The sequence below is a fragment of the Haliaeetus leucocephalus genome, unplaced genomic scaffold (assembly GCF_000737465.1).
Source record: "Haliaeetus leucocephalus isolate CR32 unplaced genomic scaffold, Haliaeetus_leucocephalus-4.0 Scaffold915, whole genome shotgun sequence".
NCBI classification, from domain to species: Eukaryota; Metazoa; Chordata; class Aves; order Accipitriformes; family Accipitridae; genus Haliaeetus; species Haliaeetus leucocephalus.
In genome coordinates, this window is record NW_010973351.1 from 3,094,954 (window position 1) to 3,122,338 (window position 27,385).

At 40.2% G+C, this 27,385-nt stretch overlaps 1 protein-coding gene across 1 annotated transcript; it reads right to left on the minus strand.

Annotated features, from left to right (window-relative positions):
• Positions 1–2,101: 2,101 nt before the first annotated feature.
• On the minus strand, positions 2,102–24,207 carry SLC6A19 (solute carrier family 6 (neutral amino acid transporter), member 19). The gene is made up of 12 exons (XM_010583563.1): positions 23,834–24,207; positions 16,081–16,221; positions 14,393–14,530; positions 12,932–13,113; positions 12,061–12,171; positions 11,228–11,340; positions 8,767–8,895; positions 7,071–7,227; positions 6,123–6,327; positions 5,390–5,549; positions 2,939–3,101; positions 2,102–2,339 (listed from the first exon to the last, which is right to left on the minus strand). The coding sequence occupies exons 1-12, from the start codon at positions 24,033–24,035 to the stop codon at positions 2,130–2,132; spliced, it is 1,911 nt and encodes a 636-aa protein (XP_010581865.1). The 5' UTR covers positions 24,036–24,207; the 3' UTR covers positions 2,102–2,129.
• Positions 24,208–27,385: the final 3,178 nt, after the last annotated feature.

Consider the following 27,385-nt stretch of genomic DNA (forward strand, 5'->3'; position numbering starts at 1 on the left):
CAGGAATTATTATTATATAGACAGAGTTACCACTCTTGACTCTTTTGCGGCTCCTTCTATAGTTGGAGGATGTGGGAATATGTTGTTAATAGGTAACTCGGGATCAAACGGGGTTTTATTTTCTGTTCTCCTTCTGTTCTTAGGTACTTCCAGAGAAGTGTGACACTGAATATAATTAAAAAGAAACCTTTACAGCAGACTTATTAAAACCGTAGAATACTTGGAAAAATCTGTGAATAAAGCAAGTGTTGCCATTTCCTCTTTTAGTTCGTTAACAGAGTTAAATGATTGAAGACATCATTTGCAAGTGCAAAAAGTAAATAAAAAAAAGCAAGAAAAATTAGACTGTGTATGCTCAGACATTAGAATCTGGTCCCTTTTCACCATAGCTGCTAGAGGTTAATCACTTCCCACCTGTCAATGAATCCCAAGTGACTATTTTTACTGTTCATTAAATAGTTACTGATGAATGCAAGAGCTGAGTGCTTTCCTTCAACTGAAAGTCTGTGAGAACATTTTTCCTGTTGCCTTTCGGTTATACCAAGGTTTTGCTATTTTGCACTCCAAACCAGTTCAGTCCACACTTACGAGATCAGCCAGACAGCTTCACTAAATCAACACTTTATGCCTGGATTCCCCTCTTCGAAACGGGAAGAGTTTCTAGCTGAAGATGGATTTTTTTTTTTTTCCCCCCCAAAAATACTTCAAGAGAAAAAGAAGCCCTGCTCTGCAGCAAAGCATACCAGTATGGTCAGGGTGCAGCTCATCCAACCAGAAGCCAGTTTCACATTTAGGCTACACAAGTCTCCCCAGAGAAGCACAGATCATGTGCTTGCAGCTCTGCAAACATCCAGATCCATAGCTGGAGCAACTCAACTTCCCAGTCCCTTATCGGGATGTCTCACAGGGCACACACGAGCCGGTGAAAAAAATTGAAATTGGAATGCAAATGAATTTAATAATTCAAATACACATACAATGCCTGGTACTTTACTCTCTATTTAGAGCAGCTATAGTACTCCAAAGATACAATACCCTAAAAATCCCTATTTCTTGTAAGAGCATTTTGATTATAATGAAGTGTCAGGGTATAAACTGGATCAATTCTTAAAAGGTGGGTGTAGGAAGAGCTGCAAAGTGATACAAATGTGTTGCCTATGTACAGGGACAGTAGGATGAAGGGGACCACCTACCCGGAGGGGACATTTACACTGTCTCCTTCTGGCATTCAGCCTGGGTGCTCTAAAGGTGCTCCTTTCTCCATTGACCACATACCTAAGGAATGGGACTCCTGACTGAGCTCCTCTGGGTCACACGGAATTTGGAAGCTTGAAATAGTCATAAGGTCGGTGTCCGTGTGTCTGTGTGTACGTGAACTAGAGCTACCCACCTTGGTTGTGATAGATGAGGGCAAGAAGCTTTGCACCGCTTGGGTGCCTTGGATCCCCCATCAGCACGGATGGCCCAGGCGCCAGAGAAGGCAGATTTTTGCCATTACCTGAACTGCTGCTGCTGCCCCATTGCAAGATTGCTACTTCTGCCGTCAGCGAAAGCAGCGCTATCTGCTGGGAACTTGGAAGGAATAGGCAATTAATAAAATAGCCAGAGTTATAAATGAATCAAACTGTCATTCTCATACCTAGAAATGTTTTTATTAAATATTTTAAACTTCTGCATGAGACAAATAATATTGGTGGCTTTGTGCAACACAGTGGCATGTAAAGTAAAAACAATTTAATGTGCAAGAGAACTCAATATTAAGTTACCCTTCGTATTGGTCACCCAACCAGAATGATTGCACATGGAAGAGTCACTTCTGGCACGTCAAGCGTGCTGCATCCCCAAACGGAGAACTGCAAGCCAGTTTCGAACAAGCTGGCTTCAAAACCAGAAGGAGGACAAATGATTTGGGCCAGCGCCCCAATGGCTTTCAAAAGTGGCTGTTTTGCTTCCAGGATCCAAGCCATTAACTCTTCATGGTGCATTGCATTGTTAAGTAAACAAATGTTTACCTGGAAACAACACATAGTTATCCTTTTATGAAAAGAAAATTAACTCTGGATTCTTTAAAAAAAATATTTTTACTTTTCTCACTGACAAAGCATTCTTCCACATGTTTTTAAATGGTTTTACGCTGAATACTTTAAGTTTCCATTAACAGAAGTCTCAGATGTGGAGATCATAAGGCCCGTATGATCACTTTTTTTCTGACAGAAATTTCTGATCGCTTTGTAGGTGGCAAAGACAGGGATGGCCAAACTAGGCACTCCAGCGAGAATTACAATAATAGCATACACCCAGCTGGGATATTCGACCTTCTGTGTTTTGGGGAACTCCTCCTGAAAGAGCAAACAATCAAGTTGTAGTAAGTCGTGAGGAGCAAATACTTGGGAGTATGCACACATTCACTAATGCAACAGATCAAAAATGTATATCAGAACAGTAGCTAGCCACAATGGCAGAGTAATTTGCCAATTCCACAGCAGTTTCCAGCTCAAGGGTTTCCAGTCTTGGCTGTTCTGGTCCAGGGCTTGGTGGCCAAACAGCCTTTGGGTGGGAAGGCTGAAATCAAAGGGTGCAGGAGGGCTGGAACATTATTAAGAAGGAAATGATGTTGCCAAGGAGGAGAGAAGAAAGCAGACCCATTTCCCCATCTTCCTTTCTCTCCCTTTCTGTCTATGTCTTATGAAAATAAAAATTCATCTTTACAAATGAAGTGTCCTGCACGACTTTTTCTGCCTTGAGGATTGCGATCACAGCTGAATTTAGGACTTATTTTTCTAAGTGTTACTTTTTATTATTACTGTATGTCTTGTAGTAAGTTTTTTTTACTGGAAAACTGTTTCAGATGGGAGATGAATATAACTGACTTTGACTCTTACATTAAAGAAGAATACATAAGCCAATTCTACATAATATTTTGGTTTTATATACTTACGTAGCTAGGGTCCCAAATGCTGTAGAGCAGTTCTTCGTTGACTTTCACCACAAAATAAAAGAAGAAGATAACTAACATAATGAGAGGACTGATAACTCTCCAGGTAACCTGCCAGAAAATATTGGGCTTGTGTCCAATCATGAACTCAATATCCTTGTTAAATCTAGAAACAAAAACAGGAAGTTCAGGACAGTAAAAACTGGTCAGGATGAAAGAGTGCCTGCTCATAAACAGGGCAGTCCAAACTACCCCTCGCTGGGCTTCCCAGGACTTTGGTATTGTCAATGTGAAGCAAGGATTGGTAACAACACCAGGAGTGAGATCTAAAAGTAGTTCAAGTTAAGGCAGATATCGTTGCAAGTCAGGAAAATTATTTTTGGGAATGCACTTTCTTCAAGAAGTCTGTGAAGCATGTGCGAAATAGTTTCGACATGAAAGGGCCAATGCAGATGGACTTTCTCTATAATATACTGCAGTATTGTTTCACGATTTTTTGGTAAGCATCTCAGAGGTGCGTAAATTAAAAGGAATGCCATAATATTAAAAATGAGCAAAAGCAAATTGGAGTCATTTTAAAAATTAGATTCTATGCATAATGTTTGCTTAATTTGGGTTTCTACCAGTTTTCTCTGGTTGAGTATTGAAACAATATTTAGCTTTACACATCATTAACAACACCTAAAAATGTGTTATTTGGGTTATTCATAGAGCATGCAGTGGACAATGGGGCAAAAATGTCTCCACAAAAACCCCACAACCAATCCCTGCATTGAGAGTGATACTGTCTGCATCGGTCCTGAACCAATTCATGACCGCTACGTGTGATGCAGCACCATGTGCACACACTTCTTAATAATTATTTTGGAAGTTTGAAGCTTCTATTGTTAGTCCTCTTGTCTGGCTTTCCTGCATATCATATGGGGATAAGTCTGATGGGACTATTCAGTTGGTCCTACAGCTATGAACAACACGCAGCATTCAGCTGAGCCTCAATTCCTGTGTAAATTTATTTTATCTTTTCATCCTTAACTTCTAAGATCTAGGTGTCATTCTTAAAATGATATGGAGCCCCATGTCCCGATGGCAGAGCGGGTCCAGGTGTATTTCACGTGAGTATCGTGGATAACATGCATGTTCTCCTTCAAGGAGCAGAGCCATGGTTTTACCGATGCCCCTTTCTCAGAAAAAGGTCACAGAAACTCACCTGGAGCTGATACCATGACCTGTGGGCAGCCCTGATAAGCTCTGTACTCAAAGGGGGCTACAGCGATGTGTACTGGCCAGGAACATGAAAGTTTGGTGTGAAGCTCTTCTCTGAATCAATCCCCACCCCTCTATGGCCTCAGCCCATGTTCATGTCCTGGGAGTAGTTTTAATTTGACTTTGTAAAGTGTTCTGAGATTTTAAAGGGAGGGGAAAGTGATCAACACAGACTTTTCTGTCCTTAAATTAAAATAAGCCTTCTTTCTCTAGGGTACTCCCTCTGCTTGTCTGATTTACCTAGGTTGATTCATGCCTCCTCAGGTAATATAAAACTTAAAGTATGGGAAGATGGGCCACAAGGGCGTTCACCCCATCGCCAGGAGCGGCACAGCTGGAGGGTCTGGCACAGGTTCAAGCAAAACCTATGGGTGATTGCAGTCCCCACGCTTTTTTCATAGTTTTTACGTATTAATTATGAACAGAAAGATGGTGAAATTTGATTTATTACATCTCTAGAAGGTTGATAGGATAATTACTCACTGCTACAACTGATAAAGTCCTGAGTCTATCAGCTAAGAACGTATCTCAGTAGCCTTGGATTTGCATCCTGCTGTAAAACCGTATCTGCATTCTGCCTGGAGATCCCCGCTTTGGACAGTATCATTTAGCATTCACTTTAAACACTCCTGGGGTATACGTCTGTTCTAAACTTTCAGCTCCGTGCCAATGCGCTTGTACTTTGCTTCTGCTGATCAAATATTGAATGCAATTACCCTGAAGAAGATTTATTGTAAATGTCACCGTATTTAAAATGTAAGTGAGCTACAGTGGCACTTACATAACTGTTGCAAATACGTACGTTCTGATGCCTACTTTAAAAAGAAATTATTTGCACTCATACAATTATACTCTAGGCACTTGCTAATGCTTAATATTTTCTTGCAGTATCTTAGGGATGTGTTTATTTTAGCTGTTGTTACAGAGCACTATCTAGTATAATGTATTAATAAAGCAGAAAGCTTTCATGTACAAATAAAAATCCCCACTGCACTCTTCACAAGCATTTTTTCTTTTTGTTGAGAACTATTTTAGAAACCTGAATCATATAAGCAACCCTAAACCACAGTTGAATAATTTCAGTGATTTCTATAACAGAAATTTTATACACTGAGATGTAGCAAGGTTGCAGCTACACAACTCATCAATTTATGCACTCATTTCTAGTAATATTTAAGTTGTATTTCATACCTGTCTATTCCATAAATGTAGACGACTGAAAACATCTCAAAAAATGCAATTATTAGCAAGGGAATAGAGCCGGCAAAACTGTCAAATAGAGCCAGCCAGTAATTACCAGACTTCAGCACAAAAATAAAAGCTATCAAGTAAGACCCCACACAAATGAGACCTGTGGAAAAAAACAAAGCAACAGCACATTTAGGCAGAGAAAGCAAAAGAGAAAAAAGTAAGATGTTTTCCCAGTAGCTAGAAAGCTTTCTAAGTCACTTTTAATTCAGTTGCAGCCTGAAGGTAACTACCTTATTTTTAAATGGTACTCTGAGAAAGCCTGCTTCTATGCAGGTAAAATGGCAAAACTCTCCTAACATTGCACGGGTGGGAGGTGCTGCAAACAAAACGGGAGAAGGCTGAGGAGAAAAAAACCCAGGTCCTCTCCCTCCTAGTCGGGGGTGGACAACGTTGCCCTGAGATAAATCCTGCCTGGGTGAAGAGCTTCCCGATGGAGGAGATGATGATCATCATGAGGAGGCTGATGGGCAAGGAATGGGGTGAGCAGCTCTCTGCAGGCTCGGAAGGAACCTCACGGGAGCTGCCCCGTTGGGAGACACGAGAAAAAACTTCAGTAGGTTTTCTAGGAATCTTAAGACCACGCCAGATCCGCAAGTAGACGGGTTGGTTTTTCAGCATACAAGCTCTTCCCTGGGGAGGGGGGAGGTCACTTGTCTCTAAAAAAAGCACTTACCAGTAACAAGTTCCTTAGGCACTTTGGGGGGTATAATCTTAAGATCTTGTAAAGGTACAAGCACACCTTCCATATTTCCAAACATAGAGGACAAACCCAAGCAGAAGAGCATGATGAAGAAGAGAATGGACCACAAAGGGGAGATGGGCATTTTGGTGATAGCTTCAGTGAAGACAATAAAGGCTAGGCCAGTTCCTTCAACCCCCTGTGGAAGATTTCAGAAGCTCCAAAATTAGGCTCATTAATGTCGCGCAGCACTTAAATTTACATTGGTATTCACTGGACTTGGTGTATTTACACCGTAACACAGTACTTTTGCTTTTTGTTTCCACAAAGACCTCCTAATGCAGCATTATATTTACTGTAGTTACAATACAAATTCTATTTCGTGGAATTTTATGGATCCCTATTTTCACCTGTAATTCACCACCTTTTTCACCAAAAAAAAAAAAAAAAAAAAAGGTGCACCCATTTTATTCTTCTTGTAACTTTTTTCACCCTGGTGTCGAGGTCCATTCTTTCTGTGTTGTGACATACTCATCCTGACCAGGACAGGGCTTGCTCCAACTGCTTCCTCACCCTGGGATTCTCTTCCCTAGTCATCTTGTCCCACCACGGCTGCAACCAGCTGGTTCCAGAGAAATAAATACCTGCTGCTATTTTGCCAGCTACATGAGGTCAGCCTAGAACCCTTGTGGTTTTAGTTACTAGTCAGACAGATTGCCAGTGCTTTTCAGAGGAACTAAACAGTTTATCTCTTCAAAAGCAAAATGCGGTAAGCAGAAGTAATTCTTCAATCCAAGAGCATTCCAAGCCAATTGCAATCAATCAGTGGAAAAATATAAAAACCCAACAACCCCAGAAGAAAAAAGCATTAGGCAATTAAAAAATTGCTATGTGTTCCCACCATATTTATGGTATCAATATGAGTCAAGGTGTTAAACTTACATCATTCAGGAAAGTTTCCAGATTACAGGTTTCAAACTTCAGGCTTGCAAAAATTGTCGGATCGGTGCTGTTACATAGCTGCTGCATTTGTTCAAAGTTATCTTGGGTTACATTACCTTCTGGCAAATCAAATGCATTCATCAGAGTAAGAATATTTCTGAAAAAGTGAAATAGAATTAATTTGAAATTATTTATTTGTAAGCATCCTCAGGATTCTTTTTCATCATCAAGCAGGTTATTAACAGCACGATGTCTTTTATAAAGATACAAAGGAAGCAATGTTTCTGTTGCTCAAGATCAGATTTTGAAATTGGGAAGTCCAGCAGTTTCGTGCATGTGCAATTCTTTCTTCTTCCCAGGTGAGTCTGGTACCGTGTTTCACGGCACAGGTGACAGCTAAATGGATGGGCACTCGAGGGAACCTGTGCAGAAGTTAGGTGCCCATCTTTGCACTGCAGACTGGGCACCAGTTCCCAGACTGGGCAGCTTCTGGGAATGTGTGAGGTGTCTGCAGTTATGTGTCGTGCACTTTTACAGCTGGTGTGGAGGAACTTGGCTGGAACCTGCAGGGTCTGGCAGCCCTGGTTAGAAGGGAGTCCGAATTGCTCTGGTAAAATTAGGTACCTCTGATGAGACCTAAGCATTAAGCTTTCCAGGAGGCAATCTAAACACAGAGCTGGCACCGGGACAGGCTATATTACATTCGTGCCATATGTCAGCTCAGCAGGCATCGATTATTGTGAATTCTGGTTTGTTTTTTTTTTTTTTGCAGAGTTTCTAGACAATTTTCCAGTGCTTGGTAGAGCTTCATCTAATGAATTAAAATGGGAAGAATTCCGTGAATTAATTTGGGTAATTTCCCAGCGTAGTATGCAGAGTCACCAGCAGTACCTGAGGTGCCTACACTGTGATCCAGCTGTGGCCAGGATTCTGCAGGACTGTCAGAACCGCCTGGTCACAGGGAGAGTTCTTAAAATGGGCAGTGCTTTCAGTGGCTCATTGCAAGCGATCCCTGAGGCACAACTGCATCGTTTGGCCACTATGTCAGGAGGGCTTTGAGGATTTGACATCAGCCGCAGTAGAAATAGCAGCAGCAGCAGACTAGTACCCTTTGTTTGGTTGTTTGTTTTTGAAGTATGTAATGTAAAAACCAGTTTTTCACAGAACCAGTTTTATTGAAACTTGCCTTATCCAGTTAAGTAAATACATTCCTTGAGAACGTTTCATATTCATGGTTGCAAATTATTTGGTTTTCACATTTACCTCTAAAACTATAGATATTCCAGCATGTTTTAGTGAAATAACGTATCACGAACTGAACCTACCTTTATGTAAATAGAAATTGTTACATAAACTGCAGTTATATTTGCAAGAACTGTTTGAAAAAAATACATTAAAACATGGAATATCCTCTTCCTCCCTTGTTACTTTTTGGAAACATCAGGGAATAATGTAAAATATAGTTGCTTACACAACATCTATCTAGGAAATAAGGTGGCTCAAATAATTCTCACTCCCTGTGCGGCTGACATCACATGATTTAAATATTTTGAAGACGTGAGTGGTCTGATACCATGTAGGTTAGGAGGTGCAATTGTTCAGCAATAATAAATCCGTTATCATCAGGCTAACAGAGCTGTCTCAGCCAAACAAACAGCTGTATAGTCTGGGTTTTTTTTTTTTTTCAATAACTTACTTGTCGAAACAGTCATCATATCTTTCTGTGGCTCTGAATCCGATGATGGAGTATATGACAGTTGCTGCATAGACGGATGTGAAACCATTGATCACTGAGATAATCAGGGCATCTTTCTCACAGTTATTGCTGCAATTCAAAGAGAAAAAAAAAAAAAAGGATTTCAAACACATTCCCCAAATAAATACTAAAAACTGATAAAAAGTAGTCTACAGACGCATAGGTACATCAGTACGCTCTCTAAGAATATACAAGTACAGCTGTTAAAGATAGATTTAGTGAATTAAAACTTGGTGCCTTAAGCAGTTTTGGTCCCCCCCCCCCCCCCCCCCAATAATTCTATTCGTAAGGACTAACTGCCTGAGTTGTTTTCATATCTGGCTCATAGAAAGTAAAACATGAAGGGCAAAAAAGTATGTCTCCTCCTTTTCATGCCTGGCATGCATGTGTGCAGACACACATTGGCATAAACTCTATCTTAGCTGCTGGGGTGTTCTGCTGCAAGGTGAAAGATTTGGGTTTGAATTCAGACAGTCAGAAGGGAAAAGTGACCAAGAGTTTCCACAGCACTTTGGTATGGTGAAGTTGCAGTAGCCAAGAGCGCTTGGGACCAGTTTTCTTTGATCGTTGGACAAAAGATGGTTCAAAATGTCCTCAAGTTTGGGAAATATGATGGAACATTATGCTGATAAGGTCAGACAGACAAGCTATTACATTGTGAAAGTTAAACTGCTTTGTAGAGATTTCTCTGCTGTGGGCACTTCTCAGCGTATGTGTGCTAAGATGAAAAAATTGCAGAGCCAGAAAGAGATTTTCATCTGAGAGGCAAGATAAAGAATCAATATTAAATTAGTTAATGGTTTTATGTGAAGGCTATAAAGTTCTAGATATTGTATTTGTCTTGGGCAAGAGAGCACTATTGAGATTAACTTGATGTTGTCATGTTTAATCTTCTGATCACCCTCAAGAGGAGAGGAAAGACAAGCCTGCCCAGCCAAGACCTGTGACACTGTGACCTTTCCTAATTTACAGCATTGCAAACAGGTCTCTAGTGGGTGGAAGGCATTGAATTGAAATTCTTGGCTGTACCCTCATGTCAGTTTTTCCACTCTAACATGAGATTCTCAATGACAGGCTTGATAAAAATATTTCTTCCCTTTAGAGAAAGTAAGATGCTCATGATCCTCTTGGTTATGAATGGGTGAATCCCTAATGGCATTGAAACCTCAGGGTATTTCCTGAGATGTTTATAATCCCAAACTATGTGGGAGCAGAGTCACTCACACCTGGTCCAGCTGGTGCTGGACTGCAGGTGGCCCAGCACCACAGTGTAACACGATGGTATTTGCATGTTTTTTTCTTATATCTCCTCGGAAATTTCATTACTTTCTGCAGTTTCCTCCTTCAGTCGTGAATGATTGAGAATCAAAGGAACATGGTCTGGTGCTACAGCCCTGTGTGTTGGAAAAGCAGAAGGACACTGCTCCTTTTTTCTGGGTCTTTTGGAAAGATGTGGAACATTCTCAGCCCTGCTCCTCACGGCTGTGGGAACGTTGACTTGGACCTGAAGTGGGGCTGGTCACCTCGCACTGAGACTTGCAAGCACCAAAAATTCCAGATGAACTTTGGAAAAAATATCTGAAATCAAGAGTGGTGGTAGGGAATTACATCAGTGACTGAAATGCCGGTGTGGTGTGGTCAAACCTGAGCCAAAACTGAAACACATATTTCTGAATGCATGACCAAACCGGATAAACAAAACTTAATTCAGAGAAATTTATCAAAAATACTAGGTTCGGAGAATGCTGCACAGTTTGTCTTTCAAGAGGACAGTGCTGAAGGGATGGAAGGCACCAAGAGGCACTGGTGGTCGCTCCAATATTTTGGGAAGGTGAGTGTAAAATATAGCACCATGTCGTAATTTGCTGACTGGGTCATTCCCTGGGTGATGGGAGTTTGTACTCCACCTCTTCCCCGGCCCCATCGCATACATACATATATATATATATATATATATATATATATATATATAAAAATAAAGGAAGGAACTGAACTTGAATTTCAAAACTCCTAGATAAATCCCTAAGCTAAAGATTTAAACTTTGGTCTGTAAATCGCTTTGAAATGTGTATACCATCACCCAGCTCCGACAGCGTGGACACAAAGGGCATCCCGGTGCCTCGAGCGCTCCCGCAAAGGAACCTCCTGCCCATCAGCCGGTGGCGGGCAGCCAGTCCCCTTCTTTCTAGCCTGTGCCACCACATCTTTCTGCAGGAAAGCACTGCGACCTGAAATCTTGGCTGGCGAGACCTAGGATCAGTCAGAGATGTGCCTTACGTGGCTGAGGGGATGGTGTCCCGGTCCCAAGTAATTACTGTGTAGCGATAAGGCAGAAGTGGATGTGCTTCATTTGAAAGAATGAAATATTCATATAAAATTTGGCTTTTGCCTGGCTACTTACTGAACAGAGTTGTAACTGGAGAATGAAATGAGGCCTCCAAAGGCCAGGGAGAAAGAGTAAAACACCTGAGCACCTGCGTCCAGCCACGTCACTGGGTTAGCCAGCTCGGTAACCTGAGGCATCAGACACACAGCTTTAAGCATCTGCAGCACTGCTATTTAGACTGAATACCAGGGAATTAAAACAAGAACATTAACCATGCAGAACTCACCATTTTTGAAGAATGTTAACAAATAGGCCAATACTTTTGTCAAACTTACTTTTTTTTCAGAAAGAAAACCTATGTGTAGGTTTTCTACAAGCATTTTGAAAATTGATAAACAAGTTACTTTCTGTACCTGACAGCTACCATGCCTGTTTCCAGAAAAGGTGTTTATTATTTAGCATTAATAATGACCATCCGGAGGTGTTCTTGTGGAAAATGAGACCCCTTTTCATTTTGTTTAAAAACTCTTGTGTAGTTAAATTATTCCCTTAGATCTTTTGTCCATATAGCCATACCAATTAGATGGGTTCTACTCCCAGCTGCACGATTTGTACTTTAAGGTTAGACTTGTCCTTAACTAGTATACAGGAAAAGAAAGCAAGCCCCCTTATGGCAATCCCATTGCATTGCTCCATGATGATCCTTTTTTTATAACAGATTTTGTTGAGGGGTGGAGAGAGAGAATGTGGATGCAAAAGATCCACCCCCCAGAATCAAGATTTTAAAGGCATCTCAGGGATAGTGAGAAAAGCACCAGCGGAGGGGACTAATTTTCAATTGGTTGTTAATTGCAGAGAGAAAGAACTACATCGTGTTTCACTAAGGGACAAACCATGCAGTGACTTACGTTAGGGGTGAAGAGATACACAATTCCGTTGGTTGAGCCTTTCAGCGTCAAGCCACGAATTAGAAAAATGGTAAGCACAAGGTATGGAAGAGTTGATGTTACATACACGGCCTGCACAAGAAACATGTAAATAAAACACTTAAATAAAACAGAACACTTGAATAAAAAATAGCACTGCAGGGAAGAAAAGAGGGGAATAAACAAGGTACTGTAACTAACAATAATGGCAAGTTTTAAGCGAGTCACAATTAACATACTTCACCATGTTCAAGAGAAACAGTATGTGCAGTACATTTTGATAATAAACATTTTCAGGGTTATAGTGCTCTATTTAAGACAAATTGTCATTGTTGAAATTCAACTCAGGTCGTTTAAAAGCAGTATAAAATGTAATCTACACCCTGAGATCAGGCTGATGCTGCCAATGCGAGGATGGGCTCTTAGGGCTTTGCTGGGCAGCAGAACGTTGGTCACTCTTTTGGAGACATAATATTAAGGACTAGCACAAACCCAAATAAATCTGTACATTGAAGGGAATGGCCATAGCAAAAAGACTGAGTCCCTCGAGCCTTCATTAAAGGTTAATATTAATGTTAAGGTACTAATAGCTAAAGAATGTTTTACCAGGACCTATGAGGAGAAGGAAGCTGAAGTGCTCACACAAAGCTCCACATAAATCAAATCAAATCAAATCAAATCCCATTTCATTCAGCTTCCTTCTTCAAAAAGCAGCCTCAGTGATGACACACTAAGTTTTAGACATGCTTTTACTCAAGGAACAGGCAGTTTCTACAATATGATTAAGTCAGTATGAATAAGGAATCACAACAGCATAATGAATATCATTGCATAAAAACCCCAAATAGAGTACCTTTCCTGTTGTTTCGATGCCTCTGATTGTGCACACGTACAGTACACCCCATGCACATGTTAAACATAACAAAAGCCACCACTGTATACTGCCTGAATCGCCAATGGAAGTGGAGATGTTTAATGTTTCTCTGTACCAGAAATAATCTACAGGAGAGCTCTTGGCACACTCTTCTATGTAATCTGTAATCACAAAATGGTTGTCATTCTGTATGTCTTTTGTTTACTTGAAAAAAAGGAAGTTAAATAATAAACACTGCTGTTCTAAATTATAGCACCTAATGCCAACAATTTTGTTGTTGGCAAATTTCAGATACTTAGAGGCTGGTTTCATGGAAAAATGAGAGATTCAAGAGAGTTTTGTTCAACAGGGATTTAATACAAATTTTGTTGTTATTTCTATTAATTCATCCATGCAGATAAAATCTTTGAAGCTCACTCAGTGACTCTTCTATTGTTATAATTTTTCTTTTTTCCTACAAAAATGTGAGGTTAGAAGCCTCTTGTGCCAAAGAAAGTGTGGAGAGCATTTCTGAGCATAAACGTGTGTATAGTGTGTGGACTATTTTTTTTTTAGTAGAAGAAAAGCACTTAGGCAGATCTTTTTCAATGATAGCACGCTTCCTATTTATTTCATTTAAAAAAACCAACCAATCAAAGAACTTTGGGCTTTCCACACGCATCCTGCTCTTTCTTGCCTGATGGATTGTGGGCACCTGCTCTTCCCCTTTGGCTCTTCCCCTCCCACACCTCCTTCAGATCAGCAATACTTTGTCTTTCTGTTTCGTGGGGCATCGTTCAAGGTCTTGACAGTTCAGGTTGGATTCTCAGCTCCCTGCAATGCGCTGACCTGTGCAGTATTCTGCCCTGGCCTGCCCTTATATGAGGCTTTTTATACTTATTCTGGGAGGAGAGGAGCAAAGCTCTCTGAAGAGCTGGTCATTGACCCACCAGAAAAACCTGCTTCATACAGTTTCATGCAGGACTGGTTACGGAAAACAAAGCTGCTCTCACCAAACAGTACCCAGGGATCTATAGACTGCTGTCATATTGAGAGATACAGGTGTTTCATATGGATTATGCATCTCCTTGTTTGTTTTTTTTTTCTTTTCAGTATGCTAACAGAGGGCTGTTGGTGAAGAGATGGATGAAACACGTTGTCTAAATCTGGAAAATGTTAGTGTTTATGCTAGACTTGCACTTTGTGAATATTCTGTATGTAAACACATCTGTCAAAATCAGCCCTGAAGTTTCATATAAAAAGTCAAAGTTTGTCTCAAAGATTAAGTGTCGATCACGTTTTATATAACGTGAATTTTTACCAAACACAAGTATTAAAATAGCACAATGTTCCTGACAGGGCTGACATTCTTTACTGTTGTTTTACAGAAAGAGGCTCCATTAGGCTAATTGCTAGAAACAATGTGCTGCACAACAAAATACAATATTTCATAAAATATACCTGTTCGGTTGTCATTGAGAGGACAGCTACTCCAAGGCAGGGGCTCTTGGAAGGAGTTGAAGAAATACCACATGACCCAGGCAATAATAGTGTTATAATATAAACCCACCAGGAAGGATACAAACATTGCTGCTATGCCTGAAACAAATAAAATCAGAACACAACGTAAATTTCAATACTCTTGTCTTCAGGACATATCAAAATATATAGCGCGAGCCTCAACCTTTCCCTACTGTCCTCCCCACCCTAATTCCATGGTTTACAGCCTTTCCCCTCTCCTCTCTTTATTTCGTATGTAGGTTTAATCACTGTGAATTTGTCACCTAAAGGTTGGACAGGTGAGACCTACATAGACGTACAGCCTAAAATTACTCTAGGACTGATGCTGACACCCACTTAGGAGCCAACTTTATGGGTGGACTAACTCCCCACAGACACCCCACAATCCTGTTCACAGTCTTGCCACCTGATACCCAGGGAGTTTGGGGTGCTGGGGACATGTGAAGCTCAACTGACTTGGGATTTTTGCCTAAATGAGACCCAGATTTCCCTCCTCTTCCACAATGTCACTGCAGAGGTCAGCAGAGGTGGTGGTGTACAGGATGGATGGCTGCAAGGAGGCACAGTCTGCGAAAAGGTGCAGGATTGAAGCTGCTATCTCTCCTTCTCCACTTGCTCCCAAGTAACCAACCTCTGGTGACTTCTCTGGCGGACAGTAGATGCTAATGATTAGCTCCTGGGGGCTCTTAGGTTGTAAAGAAGTTTGAAAAATTCCAGATGCAATGAACAAATATCTTTTGTAATTGATTTACAGATGCAGTGGATGCCAACAACAGTCCTAACTGGCTGTGTTTCTTCCCTTTCAAGTGTGTGGTAATCACAGACTCAGAGCATGGCTGAGGTTGGATGGGACCTCTGGAGATCATCTGGTCCGACCTTCTGCTCAAGCAGGGCCACCTACAGCCGGTTGCCCAGGACCACGTCCAGGCAGCTTTGGAATATCTCTAAGAATGGAGACTCCAAACCTCCCCAGGCAACCTGTGCCAGTGCTCGGTCCCTCTCCCAGTTTTTCCTAATGTTCAGATGGCATCTCCTGTGTTTCACGTGCAATGAGGTATCTGTAGAGTTTTTTTATGCTGTGTGCATAATGCTGCTTTTTACTACATTGTTAGATGGAGTGTCTGAATACTCAGAAGTCTGGTACAGATGTGAAGAAGAATTTTCTGCAAAATCCTGTCTCCATGGCTTTTGGCATGGTACCTCTCTCTGATGCAAGAAAGTCACATTACGTGGAGCTGAAGTCTGGTAGACCAGCTTAGAGGAAGACGCAACTATTATTTATCCACAGAACAGTTACAAAACAAATTTTTAGGACTTAAACATTCATCCTAATGGCAAAAGTAGCCAATATTGATAATACAGAAAACATCTCTGAAGCCCAAAATTGGTCTCACATTAGAGAAAGGTTTTAACCACACCCACAGTACCTGGGTATGTGGACAGAAAATTGTCATAATGCCTTATCATGATTAGTTTGACCTATCAATGGAGAGTTAGTGAGAAGGCAAAATAGATCCTGGAATCTTTTATGGCACACTGGAATAAAATCCTGAAGATTTGCTCTTCAGTTTATCAGTTCAGAGACTTGTGCTTTTTCAGGGGGCTTTTTGTACCCTCTTCAGACTTACCAACCCCTTTCAGGGTAGGGTGGATAGAGCTCCAGACACCCACACTGCCTTTCCTCAGCCTTTGACCAATGGCAAACTCAAGATGAAGCAGGGGGATACCCTCCAGGACTAGCAAAATCAGGAAAGGGATCATGAAGGCTCCTGTAATGGATAAGAAAAAAACACGATTCCCATCAGCGAAGTACTACAATAAAGTACAAATGTTAGATTTGTGGGGTTTTGATGTAGTAAGAGACTTGTAAGCATACTTGTGGAAACCCCTCTCTTGCTTCTGAACAATGCTTTTGCCTGATTGCCCAAGCAGGGGACTTGATTACTTATGTGGTTTCAGGTAGGAATTTTTATTCTTCCCGAGTGACAAACATAAACACAAATTATACACTCCCAAGGTTCAACTTCGAAGAAGCCACCTTTGGATTGCAAGTGGAGGAAAGGTAGGCACTTTCCTGGAATGACTTCTTTTTTTTCCTGCAAAGTGTTATGGTTTTATAATTGTGAATCATACAAATTATATGAAGTAGCTGAATGAACTAACCAACATGCCTCTAAAGATTAGGCAGGAGCCTGGGGCTGTCTACATAAAACAACCAGTAACTTCCTGGCAGCTGTGTTCAACAGCTTTTCTGTTTGAGTAGAAGAGATCTGAAGTTCAGGGTTCAAACCTTGTTAATTATGACAAGGCTGCTTAGTATAGGACAAGTTTTTTAAATTAATTTTTTCCTGAACATGGTGTACCTCAGACATGGGAGATAACACATAACGTCACACTGGAATACCAAAGTGCAGTCAAATGCTTGAATATTGCTATATATTAGAATTAGGGTTATCTGTCATTACAAAAAGTCTTTAACTTCCTAATCATAGGCTGTAAATAATCTAAAAGTGCATTACAAAAAATGCAGAACAGTATGTGAATGGTTCAGGTTTGGGTATGTGCTGACTTTTTTCCCATGTATGCAATGAAAATCAGGTAGCGAGTGAAAGAGGAAATTTGAAGAATAGAAACTATAGTTTTGAATTCAAGGCAGTTGAATGTTTTTTGGAAGAGCTGAACTGCATGCTTGTCTGCTCCGTGGGGTATCTTCTTGATGATGTCGTCTACACTGGAGTTTTAGAAACAATCATTACTGCAAAGTCTTCATTTTCTGTGTACTTAATAAAGTCTGCTAAAAATTATATTGTTGTATCAAGTGGCCACTACTATAATGAAATCAGCCAACTATACTTTTTGCTTTCTACTCCTATGGAATTCAACTAATGCTAGCTACTCACCTGTCTTTCACTGACTTTTTAAAGATTTGCTAAACAAAATCAGTAGTTTTGAATATATAAAATGCTATTGAAAATGCTGGGCACTTTGAAAATGCACATGCCACACATCAGGTTGAATGACTAATCACTGATGCACCAGAAAATATATTTTTTGTTGAAGCCAGTTGCCAAAGGTAACTGTATAGACATGATATTCTCAGACTTCTATAAAGCATGTCATTTAGCAACACAAAACCTTCTTACTAAAAATGTAACACTTTCTAAAATCAGTGTAGCTCATCTTGCATGCATTAAAAACTGGCAATCACTGTAAAAATGGAGACTGACAAACTGAAAAGGTTTCAGAGGAGAGCTGGAAGAATAACTGACTCGGGACATATTTTTTTTTCAGTTAAAAACTGAAGGACTCATTATGAATTATTATTTGTAGAGAAGTTTGCTAAACTTCCAAATTTGGTCCCAAATCAGTGGGACAACTTCCACGCACAGAACCTCTGGCCTTTCACAGAGACAAAGTTGGTTATCAATGTGTGGAGCTGCAAGCAGCCAGAAATATGTCACGTGCTCCAACCTCATGTGAGGCTGGCACACAGTTTCCCTCCTGTCGCACTCCGTTCAGGAGCTCTCACAAGGGTAAGATAAGATAAGGACAAGATAATTGTGTTTATACCAGCAATTTTTAGTTCCAGAGCATTCTCTGTTTTAAGCCCAAGACACTTCCTAAGAGTCTGAAAACCGACCCTACAGAGTTTGTATGGATGCTCCATCAGGATCTTTTCTTTCTACCTCCCCTTTCCGATGCCGAATAGGTCTCTGCTGTACCACAATCTCACTTCTCTCTGGTAAAGCCCTTCCTCAGCAATGGTGGCAATTCAGCCCACACGATGGAACTGTACAGCTACCCCATCCAAGTACTCCTCATTTGCACTCAGGGTAAGTCCTTGTCACCCTTGTAAACTCAATTAGCAGTGATTTTAGATCATGTCTTGAAACTTAATGGACTGGCAGTTAGTTTTGCTAAGGTGCATTGCTTAACCATCTTTGCTCCTAATGGAGACGTCACTTTTTTTCCATCAGGTCACAGTAAGATTGCTTAAGGACTTGATTAGAAGTTCTCCCCCTGGTCAAAGATCTGGTTGCACAAGGAAATACACAGCCTTTACAGTCCTTTCAATCTATGACCACTTGTTTCTTATCATATCTGTCAAATAAAGTATTTTCTTTGGTAGTTACCATCTCTGTTAGCAGAAGGGAGGGAAGATCACGCTGTTTCCTATAAAGCATTAAAAGCATTTGCTTTAGAAAGCATTCAAAGGTAGTCTCAACTTTTCACTTTCAGTAGAAACCGGGCTGATTGGTATCCTAAATTCTGCCTGAGACATTCTTGCAGACCTTAAATGCAAAGCGCACCTCCACTCGCACAGCTCTAGCCGTCTGGGTAGACATCACGCCTCACCCTCGCAGGTAGCGAGATTCAGCGACAGCTCTGTCCCTACACCATAACTCTCCCCATGGACCGCGTAGTGCATCAAATTTGCTGCAAGAGTCTCAGAATTGAACCACTTTCTGCGGTGGACGTGCCGTGAGCACTCTATCAACCTCAGGGGATTCCCTGAGGCCTCGAGATACTTACAGAGGTACTTTTATGACTTTAAGATGACATAAAAGATGCCATAAAACATTATGAGATTGAGGTGTCATAAAAGAAGTCTTTAAGCATGACGCATCTTTGACAGAGCAGTCAGATAAAGGGAATCCACGACCTTCCTTGAGCAGCCACAAAAAGGGGAAAGGGTGCCCTTCGCCATCTATCCCATGAAATAGATGTGCTGCCCAACTGTCTGCTCACAGCTCCCCATCTTCCTTGCTACCTTGGAATCACCGGCAAATAAATTTCAGGTTCAGGGATGGACACAAATGGAGAAGGTGGGTCTCTCTCCACCCCTCTTGTTGTCACAGACGTAAAGTACACGGTGTGTGTACGTATAAACCTGCAATGCAGAATCTATATCCCTATGCAAACAGATAAAACTGAAACATTTCTAGCTTGAAGGGCTAGCCATGTATAGTATGGTAGTTCTGATGAGTTAAAATTGCAGGGTGTGCCATGTCAGAACTGGACGAATAAGTAAAACTACCTATATTTAGCTGTAGGAATACTGGTATCTTTTCAAGAGAAATAAAATGGCAGTTCTCCATTATGTATGCCACTTCTTTTTTCTCTTTCTTGGGTTGTTTCCTTTCCAGGGTTAAATTCTAACAGCCAGCTCAGAAATCCAGCTCTGCTGTATTTTCCATTCTCTCAATTTCTCCCCAACCTTTCTGAAAGAAGCTATAATGGAAAAATAAGCGATAATGATTCTGCAAAGCTATTACATGGGACATACAAAAAAAAAAAAAAAATTCTTTTTAAGCTGTCACAATTTTGTGAACCTAACAAATAAACCAATGATCTGAAGATAAATGCTGTATAGATGTATAAAAACAATGAGTAATCTCCCAGACTGAAAACCTTACAGCTGAGATACTAGATCTCATCCTGTTTCAGTACTGTATTTCAGAGCACATAATATTTGGTTTGAACATCTGTATAGCTATTACTCTCTCTTTAAGAGTTTCTAATGTGAAGTTGAAAAAATTATTATTGCTTTTATATAATTCCTCATAAAGGGAAGGCAGGTGACTTCAGATGGAGATGTTTTTCTATACTATCATATTCTTAGACCTCAGCTGTAGTGAGGGTACCGGTGCCAGCAAGGAACTGCTGATGTCATGACTGTCACTTCATTCAACGTGGCATGCAGAGAGATGAAAAAGTTCTCCCTCACGCAGTAGCAAGGTTCACTACAGACATATGCAAGCTGTAGACTTCAAGACTTTTCTTTTTTTATCAATGGTTTAAACATTAAATATACATCCTCTTTTTTATAATACTTATCAGGGATGAAAGAAAAGTGTTTAACAGTTGATTAAATTACATGTTGCTCAATATAAGCAAAAGTTACATGTAATGTCAGAGATAGCTATCAAATGAAAGGAAATTTCAATCTCATTCAGCTGGTGAAAGCACCAAGGCAAACATCGTCGCTTTTACATTGTGTGTAGACTGAAATCTAGTTCACCTGTGGTAATGATGTATTTTACAACTTTTAAGATGTGAAAGGGATAAAATGTGCTTTACTCTACTAAATTTTACTGGGGTAAATATTCCATTTTTTAAAATATAAACTCATAATCTATGACAACAAAAGTAAATTATGTAACCCCCCCATTTCTTTTTGTATATTTGGATATCACAGTGTTAAAGCGCTATCATAGTGATGTGTTTAGGAAGAAGCAGCCTTCAAATAATTCTAGAATTAAGTTCAAACATCTGAAAATAAGAGTTATCTATAAACACAGGGTTCCTAACTACCTTCACTACAGTCAATTTGCAGAGAAAAAATCCACCTTCCTTGAAGTCCAAGTTCTACAAGGGTAAATTTTATACTTCACTATAGTCCATTTACATTCCATGAGGGATATAAAATGTGCAAACACTGATTTACAAAGTAGGTGGACATCCAGCCTCATTTGGGAGTGTCCTGGCTGAAATACTGACTATCTACACCCATGCTACCAGACCTCACCCGTGCTAAATGACTCCAAACGTTCATCCATATAACTTATATTTCAAAAAGAAAGAAGTTAAGATAGCAAAGCCAGCCCTCAGAAATTAGAAACTTTTTTCATGAGGTAGTCTATGCAGCCTTGATTCTGCATGCACCTTATGAGACAACCTCTAATTATGTGATCACATAGGACTGTTTCTCTTCCCCTGCAGATATTTACTGTGTGATAAATAGCTGTATTTTTTTTCTATCTCTTAATGCACGGCCGTAATCCAACATCACATCCAAAGTGAGCTTTAGGACTCTATGAAATAATCACGCCAGGGACGACCTGAGGAGCAGCATAATCCCTATCTCTAGTCAAAGAGAGCAGCAGCAGGGATTCCTGCTGCTCTGCACCCAGGATTCAGTGAAGACATATCCTGAAAACACAAAGTGTGAAGCCATACACCTGCCAGAGTAAAGGCACTGGACAGACTAGGGGAAAACGGAGCTTCCTCAGTGCACTCATGACTGTGGTATATGCTTTGTATTAGCTAATTTGGAAGAAGGTGCATAACGTTGCAGTTTTCCCCCTCTGTTACAGAGCACATCTTGTCTCTGAGGGGGGCCACACAAATGCGAAGATGAATGAATCATCTTGACCACCACGTTGAGTGGCAAAGACTAAGGCAAAACTTGTCCAAAATGTCTAGTAAATATGTATTTCCAACTGGAGGTAGCTGAAGCCAGACTTAAGAGTGTCTGTGCAATCAAAGATGATGCAGAGTGCTGCATCTCTTGGGTGTTTGCTATGCTGTGAAGATGGCTGAATGGGAATTAGAGAGGCGGGAGCCAGAAAATCTCATGCGGCAGAAAATGTCTCAACACCAAATTATCTTCTGAAATAAGAACTTGAAGATCTGCTTTTACAATACGGATAGCCACACATTCAAATTCAAAGCCATCCATCCAAAGAACAGCAAGAGCGTTTTTTTTTGTTTTTCTGATTGAAGGGAGAAGTTGGAGAACAGGCGCTGTAATAAGAGGATGGCAGTGATGGCAGGAATTGGATTTAGACCCACCAGAAGAGGCTGAGGTGCACTTTACAGCAGGGAAGGAGGAGGGATTGCACAACAGCTCTCCACCCTCACGTGTGATATAGTTAATGAGTCCTTTCCAAGAAGTCATGGGAAGGCATTGCTGCTCACTCTTATGCATTGATATGAGTCCCAGAATTTGGTGTTATGCAGAAGAACTGATAAAGTAGCAAGTCTGGCTCCAGGGACACACAGCTGTATAGTAGCTCTAAGCCCAGAGCCAGCTACGTCATTTCTTTGCTATGTGCTGCCTTTCAACTTCTGTCTAAAATTTGAGTGAGTCCCAGGGATGCAAGAAGCCGGGGATAACTGTTGTTAGTGTTCCTGAGCAAGGACAAGGCACAGGATGATAAGAAAGAAAAATAATTGCTGCCAAAGGATAAATTAAAACACGGTACTGACAGACACACACGAGCAATTCATAAATCTTCACTGACATCAGTCAGAAAAACATCATCCATACCAAGTTCTTTGTGTCTGTTGGCCGTTCATCTTTCAGCTGCATTTCGTACAGCTAGAACACAAGGGAAAGCAATTATAGATGGAAAAGCAGGAAAGTGCCTATGAATCAACACTGGGAAACAGGGCATGTCCCTGTCCCCTAAGACCAAATAGAAGAACCTGAGAAGCCAATGAGTGCCATGAATTTTGGAGATATCCATCCACTTTTTCAAATTAAAATTGTCACACATGGAAAGGGGGTTATGATTTTTGTGTGTGTCTTGTAACTTTTTTGTTGACTGAGCTGCAAATGACCTCCAGTTTGCACTGCAAACTCTAAACACCAGCCCATGTTAGAAAAATCTTAATGTTAAAAGCATCTCTTCTTGCAACTGAGACACCTGTTGTTAAACGTCCCTGAGTTTGTACCAGCAACCCCCCACAGAGCCCTCCTTGGCCCCTACTCTAACTAGGAAGAGCAGTTTTTAAACATCTCGTTGTGTACATTTAATGAATATTACTTTGAAATACTGTTCCTTAAGCCAAAATTTTTCTTTCAAGATCAAACATCACAAAGGAACAGACACTTTTTACACATATCCCAGAGTGAAATGGAGATAACAAGTAAATAGTGGGCAGAAAAGACTGTTACGAAATGAGAAATTTATGTTGTCATATAATATTTAAGCAATGGTTCGGCTCAAGATCATCTTTAAAAACAAACAGCAAAACAGTGAAACAAAATTTTCAATATAGTCATTCAGTCCTAACCTGAACCCTAAGGAGTCACAGTAAATTACATGGTAAATAGCTTACATTCGGATTTTAAATGAATTAATAACACAAACGGCTAAAAATATATTCTTAACGTTAACTACTTTCATGCTGTTACTCCTATCATAAACTACACACACATTGACCCTACGGCTGATAGAAAGATCAGTCCAAAACCAATGAAAACCCTATTATGAAAAGGTGATTTGGGATCATGATCAAATCATACTCCCAAGTAATTTATTAACATTTTAAAATATACATTATATAAATGTAAAGTAACATTAGTTTTAGATTGAGAAAATATACTACGTACATGACAGCGCAAGACTGATTTGATCAGTCCTGTGTCCTGAAATAAAAAGTCCCTTCCTTTTTTTCCATCACTAACAAGACTTCAGTGGGTGTTCATAACCTGTGAAATAACCTTCTCCATCAGACAGTCTTCTAGAGATGAACATCGCTGTTCTTACAGGAACTGACCAGTTCTAAACACATTCCATTATTTGTTTCCCAAAAGAGAGATTAAACCTAGTTTATAGCCCAAATTAGTTAAGATATAGTAAAAAGACATACCTCCTCCATGGCTCTGGCAGAGATACGGAAACCGCCACACATTTCCTAAGCCCACACAAAACCCTACACACGTCAGCATATACTGAGCCTTGTTATCCCATTTTGGTCTGGAGTCTGCCTCTTCTTTCTCAAGGACCTCAAGTTCTGCATGGGAAGGTATCCTGTCCTCCAGGCCAGGATTGGGCAACTGTAGCTTCACCATATTTTAAATTTTCTGAGTGAAAAGGCTGCCCCAGTGAGGAGATGATGAAACAGGCAGCTAGTTAGAAATCTGCACAAAAAGAGAACATCTATTTGCTGTCTTCAGCTATATATAGTGAACCTTTGGCACTAAACTTGGAAGTGCAGGCTTGTGGTAAAAAGAAGCGTCAGCAAATCATTCGATTGACCAAGTCAGCTCTGACACTTATTAATGCTTTATCTGTCAAGGTTTTATGGAACAGTCTGTTCATCTAGTAGAAGACATTGATTTCAGCTAGTGTAATTCAGGAGATAATTTGGCTATAAACTGTAATCGCCTATAAGGTTATGAAACACCCCTTGCCACTCCCCTGTTTAAACTCACTTAAATACATATACAGCCCTAGCAAATCTGGAGTAAAAAGATTCCACTGGCCTCAGACTGAATATAGAGGTTTCATACTGTTTTTTGTCAGGAAGATAAACTGCTTGTGAATCACCATCACATTCAGTTTCCCGTAGTGTATGCTTACAATATTGTACGTTTCGTGATAATTACTGGAACATGTTCTTCCTTCTCTGTAAGAGATCTTACTCTACTAAATGCTCTGACAAAAGGGATGGAGAATGAAAGGGATTATAAACTCTGACCTTTAAAATCATAAGCGTAACCTCCTTACCCTAACGCCTCTAATCATTATAGAACAAGGTCTGAAGAACGTAACATCTTTCTTGTAAACGGGCTTGAAATCAAAGGTCCCTTCACCTTTTCATGACCCTATTATACTACTGGTCAAAAATGAAAAAGAAACACTGGTTAGCAAATATCACAGATACTACTCACATCCTCACTCTTTCAGTACAATCATAACAAGACTGTTCCGTTTGTACCTCAGTGTCATCAAAATGTATGTACTTGCCACTGAAACCTGTATATAAAATCTAACACAGTATATGTCATAAGAAACAATTTTGTCAGCTAAGCCCTACAGGCTCATTGCATACAATGATACAGGGTGGCAAAAAAAAAAGAACTAGAAGGGATCTTGTAAGTCCAGCCCCTGCCAAAGAAGGTAAAGACATCACAGCATCCCTTTGCAACCTTATCATATTGATTCAAATTTGATTTTATTTCTAAAAGGCTTGTCTAGAATTGCAGCCCTCTTATGCCCCGAGAAGGCTGTTCATTATCTTTTGTATAGAAGAGTTATGAAAAAAGTCTTCCTCCTTGACATGGACAAGGGTGTAGAGTAGCCGAGATGGATCTTCTCTGTGCCTTGTAATCAGGTATTAATATTTCCCTAACCTGACTTGAAATACCTCTATCAGTCTGCCTAGCGATAGCACTTGCCTTTTTCATGACCCCGACAGTTCTGTGAGTGAGCTGTCTCCTGATTAACCACTGGATCAACACCTTTCTTCTCCTTTGGCGGTTCCAACTAAGGAATTCCTAGCTAGCAGCACAACTTCTTTTTCTAAGTTACCAAAAGCATACTTTACATTTCACCCAGTTTCTGCTACTTCAGTTCATTCAGCTACTCAGTTCTTCCTGAATGACACTTTTTCAGCATTCACAATACTTCTGAGACTGTGTCATGAGTATTTCACTAACACACTACTGTTTTTTGTCCTTAGTTATTAGCGGAAGAATGACAAAAGACTGTTCCTAAACCGATCCTTGAGGAACTGCATTAGTAACCTCCCCTTAGACCACAATTTCTGCTTTCAGCACAGCTTACCATCATCATCAGATCTTACCTAGTTCTTTGTTCATGTTATATCTCCTGTTTAGCTCAGCTAATACATCCAGTTGTGGTCAAGTGGCAACTGGTCTACTGAAGTGCAAAAAGACTACATTAACTGTATTTCCCTTGTCTAGAAGAATGAATTTTCACTTATAATTGGCAATAGAGAACTTTCGAATTGCAGCTCTTCAGCTTCCAATTTTGCAGAAGGACATTGACCTATTGGTCAATAGCAAGAAACTGCTTGGTCCAGGAGCTCACAATTCATCTGGGTTATTATTCCGCCTCCTGAATCATTGGAAGATAATGTTAATATTCAAGCTGTAGGGAAAATGAGGCAGTAATAGACCAGACAGAATACAAATAGGAAAACCCAACATCCTCCCCATAATATTTCTATATTCCCTGAATTGTAGGCTTTAGTTCTAAATCTTTGCAGAGTCATATGTAGAACCTCTTTCAGTAACTGAATCAGATCGTGATTACATGCTGTCCACACAACACATCTTACAGCTACGATCTAATGACTCTTTGCAATCAGAAATCTTTGATAATCGAGATTCTGTATAGAATTTATTGAACCTAAAATAGCATGTTTCTCTTCAAGCACAGTGCAAGCTGACATGGAAGGAATGAATGTAGCTTCCTTTGGGAATCAAATTATATGAGGACAACTTGCTACGATAGGAAACAAATTCACACTTGTGTTAGGATGATCTGAAAATTTCTCTCTGCTAAGTTTCATGTGCAAGCAGTTTCCATCAGGATCCAAAAATACATTCCAGATTGCTTTCTGCTGCATAAATCCCAAATGTCCTTCCGGAGAAGTTTATCTTACTTTGGTAATGCCAGGTTCCAGTGGTTGTTACTTATCTATCAGTTGTTAAATATTTGCAGAAGCAAATATGCTGGTATAGCATCTAGCTCAAATTTCTTTATCAGTGTAATTGCATGCCTAATGATCTTGGGAGGCACAGCGCCTTTTTCTGAAGGACCTGAGGTAGCAACGAGATCAGCTCGAACATGACCCACAATTGCACGGAGGGGTTGTATATATTGCCACCCTGTGGATTTGAACAAACAAGCTGCTCTGCGATAGTCACAGCCACTCGCTTATTCAACAGAGCCCCTTCCTTTGCTCGAAGGTAAACTTCTCCTTCAAGTAACTCAAGGCTTAGGTTTGACACATCCAATGGGGTTTGTTATGGCTAATAAACCTCTATGAAATCAATCCTCTCACGATACAGGCTGCTAAACAAGACATGTTTTGCAAATTGCTAATTATAAATGCAGGAGAAAAATGGATCTTACATTTAGATTGGATTACTTGTGTTAAAACATTTCTAATGACACATTTGTCTTTTTGTCCACTACCCCCATATTTTTAATGTACTATTTTTTCAAAAGTTAGAAGAGGCTATACAAGGAAGTAAGCCAACTTGTCCATAAGTAACTCACAATTTTACAAAAACTTGATTAAAAAGGAAAGATCCCCTTTCTTAAAGCCATATATTTTATTGGAATATACACACATACACATTTGTGGAAGAATATAGGCATATTCCTTTTCTTAGATGAAAATGCCCCTGGGGGGGTCTCTCTTTGTGCTGGCGTGGGCACTCCTGGT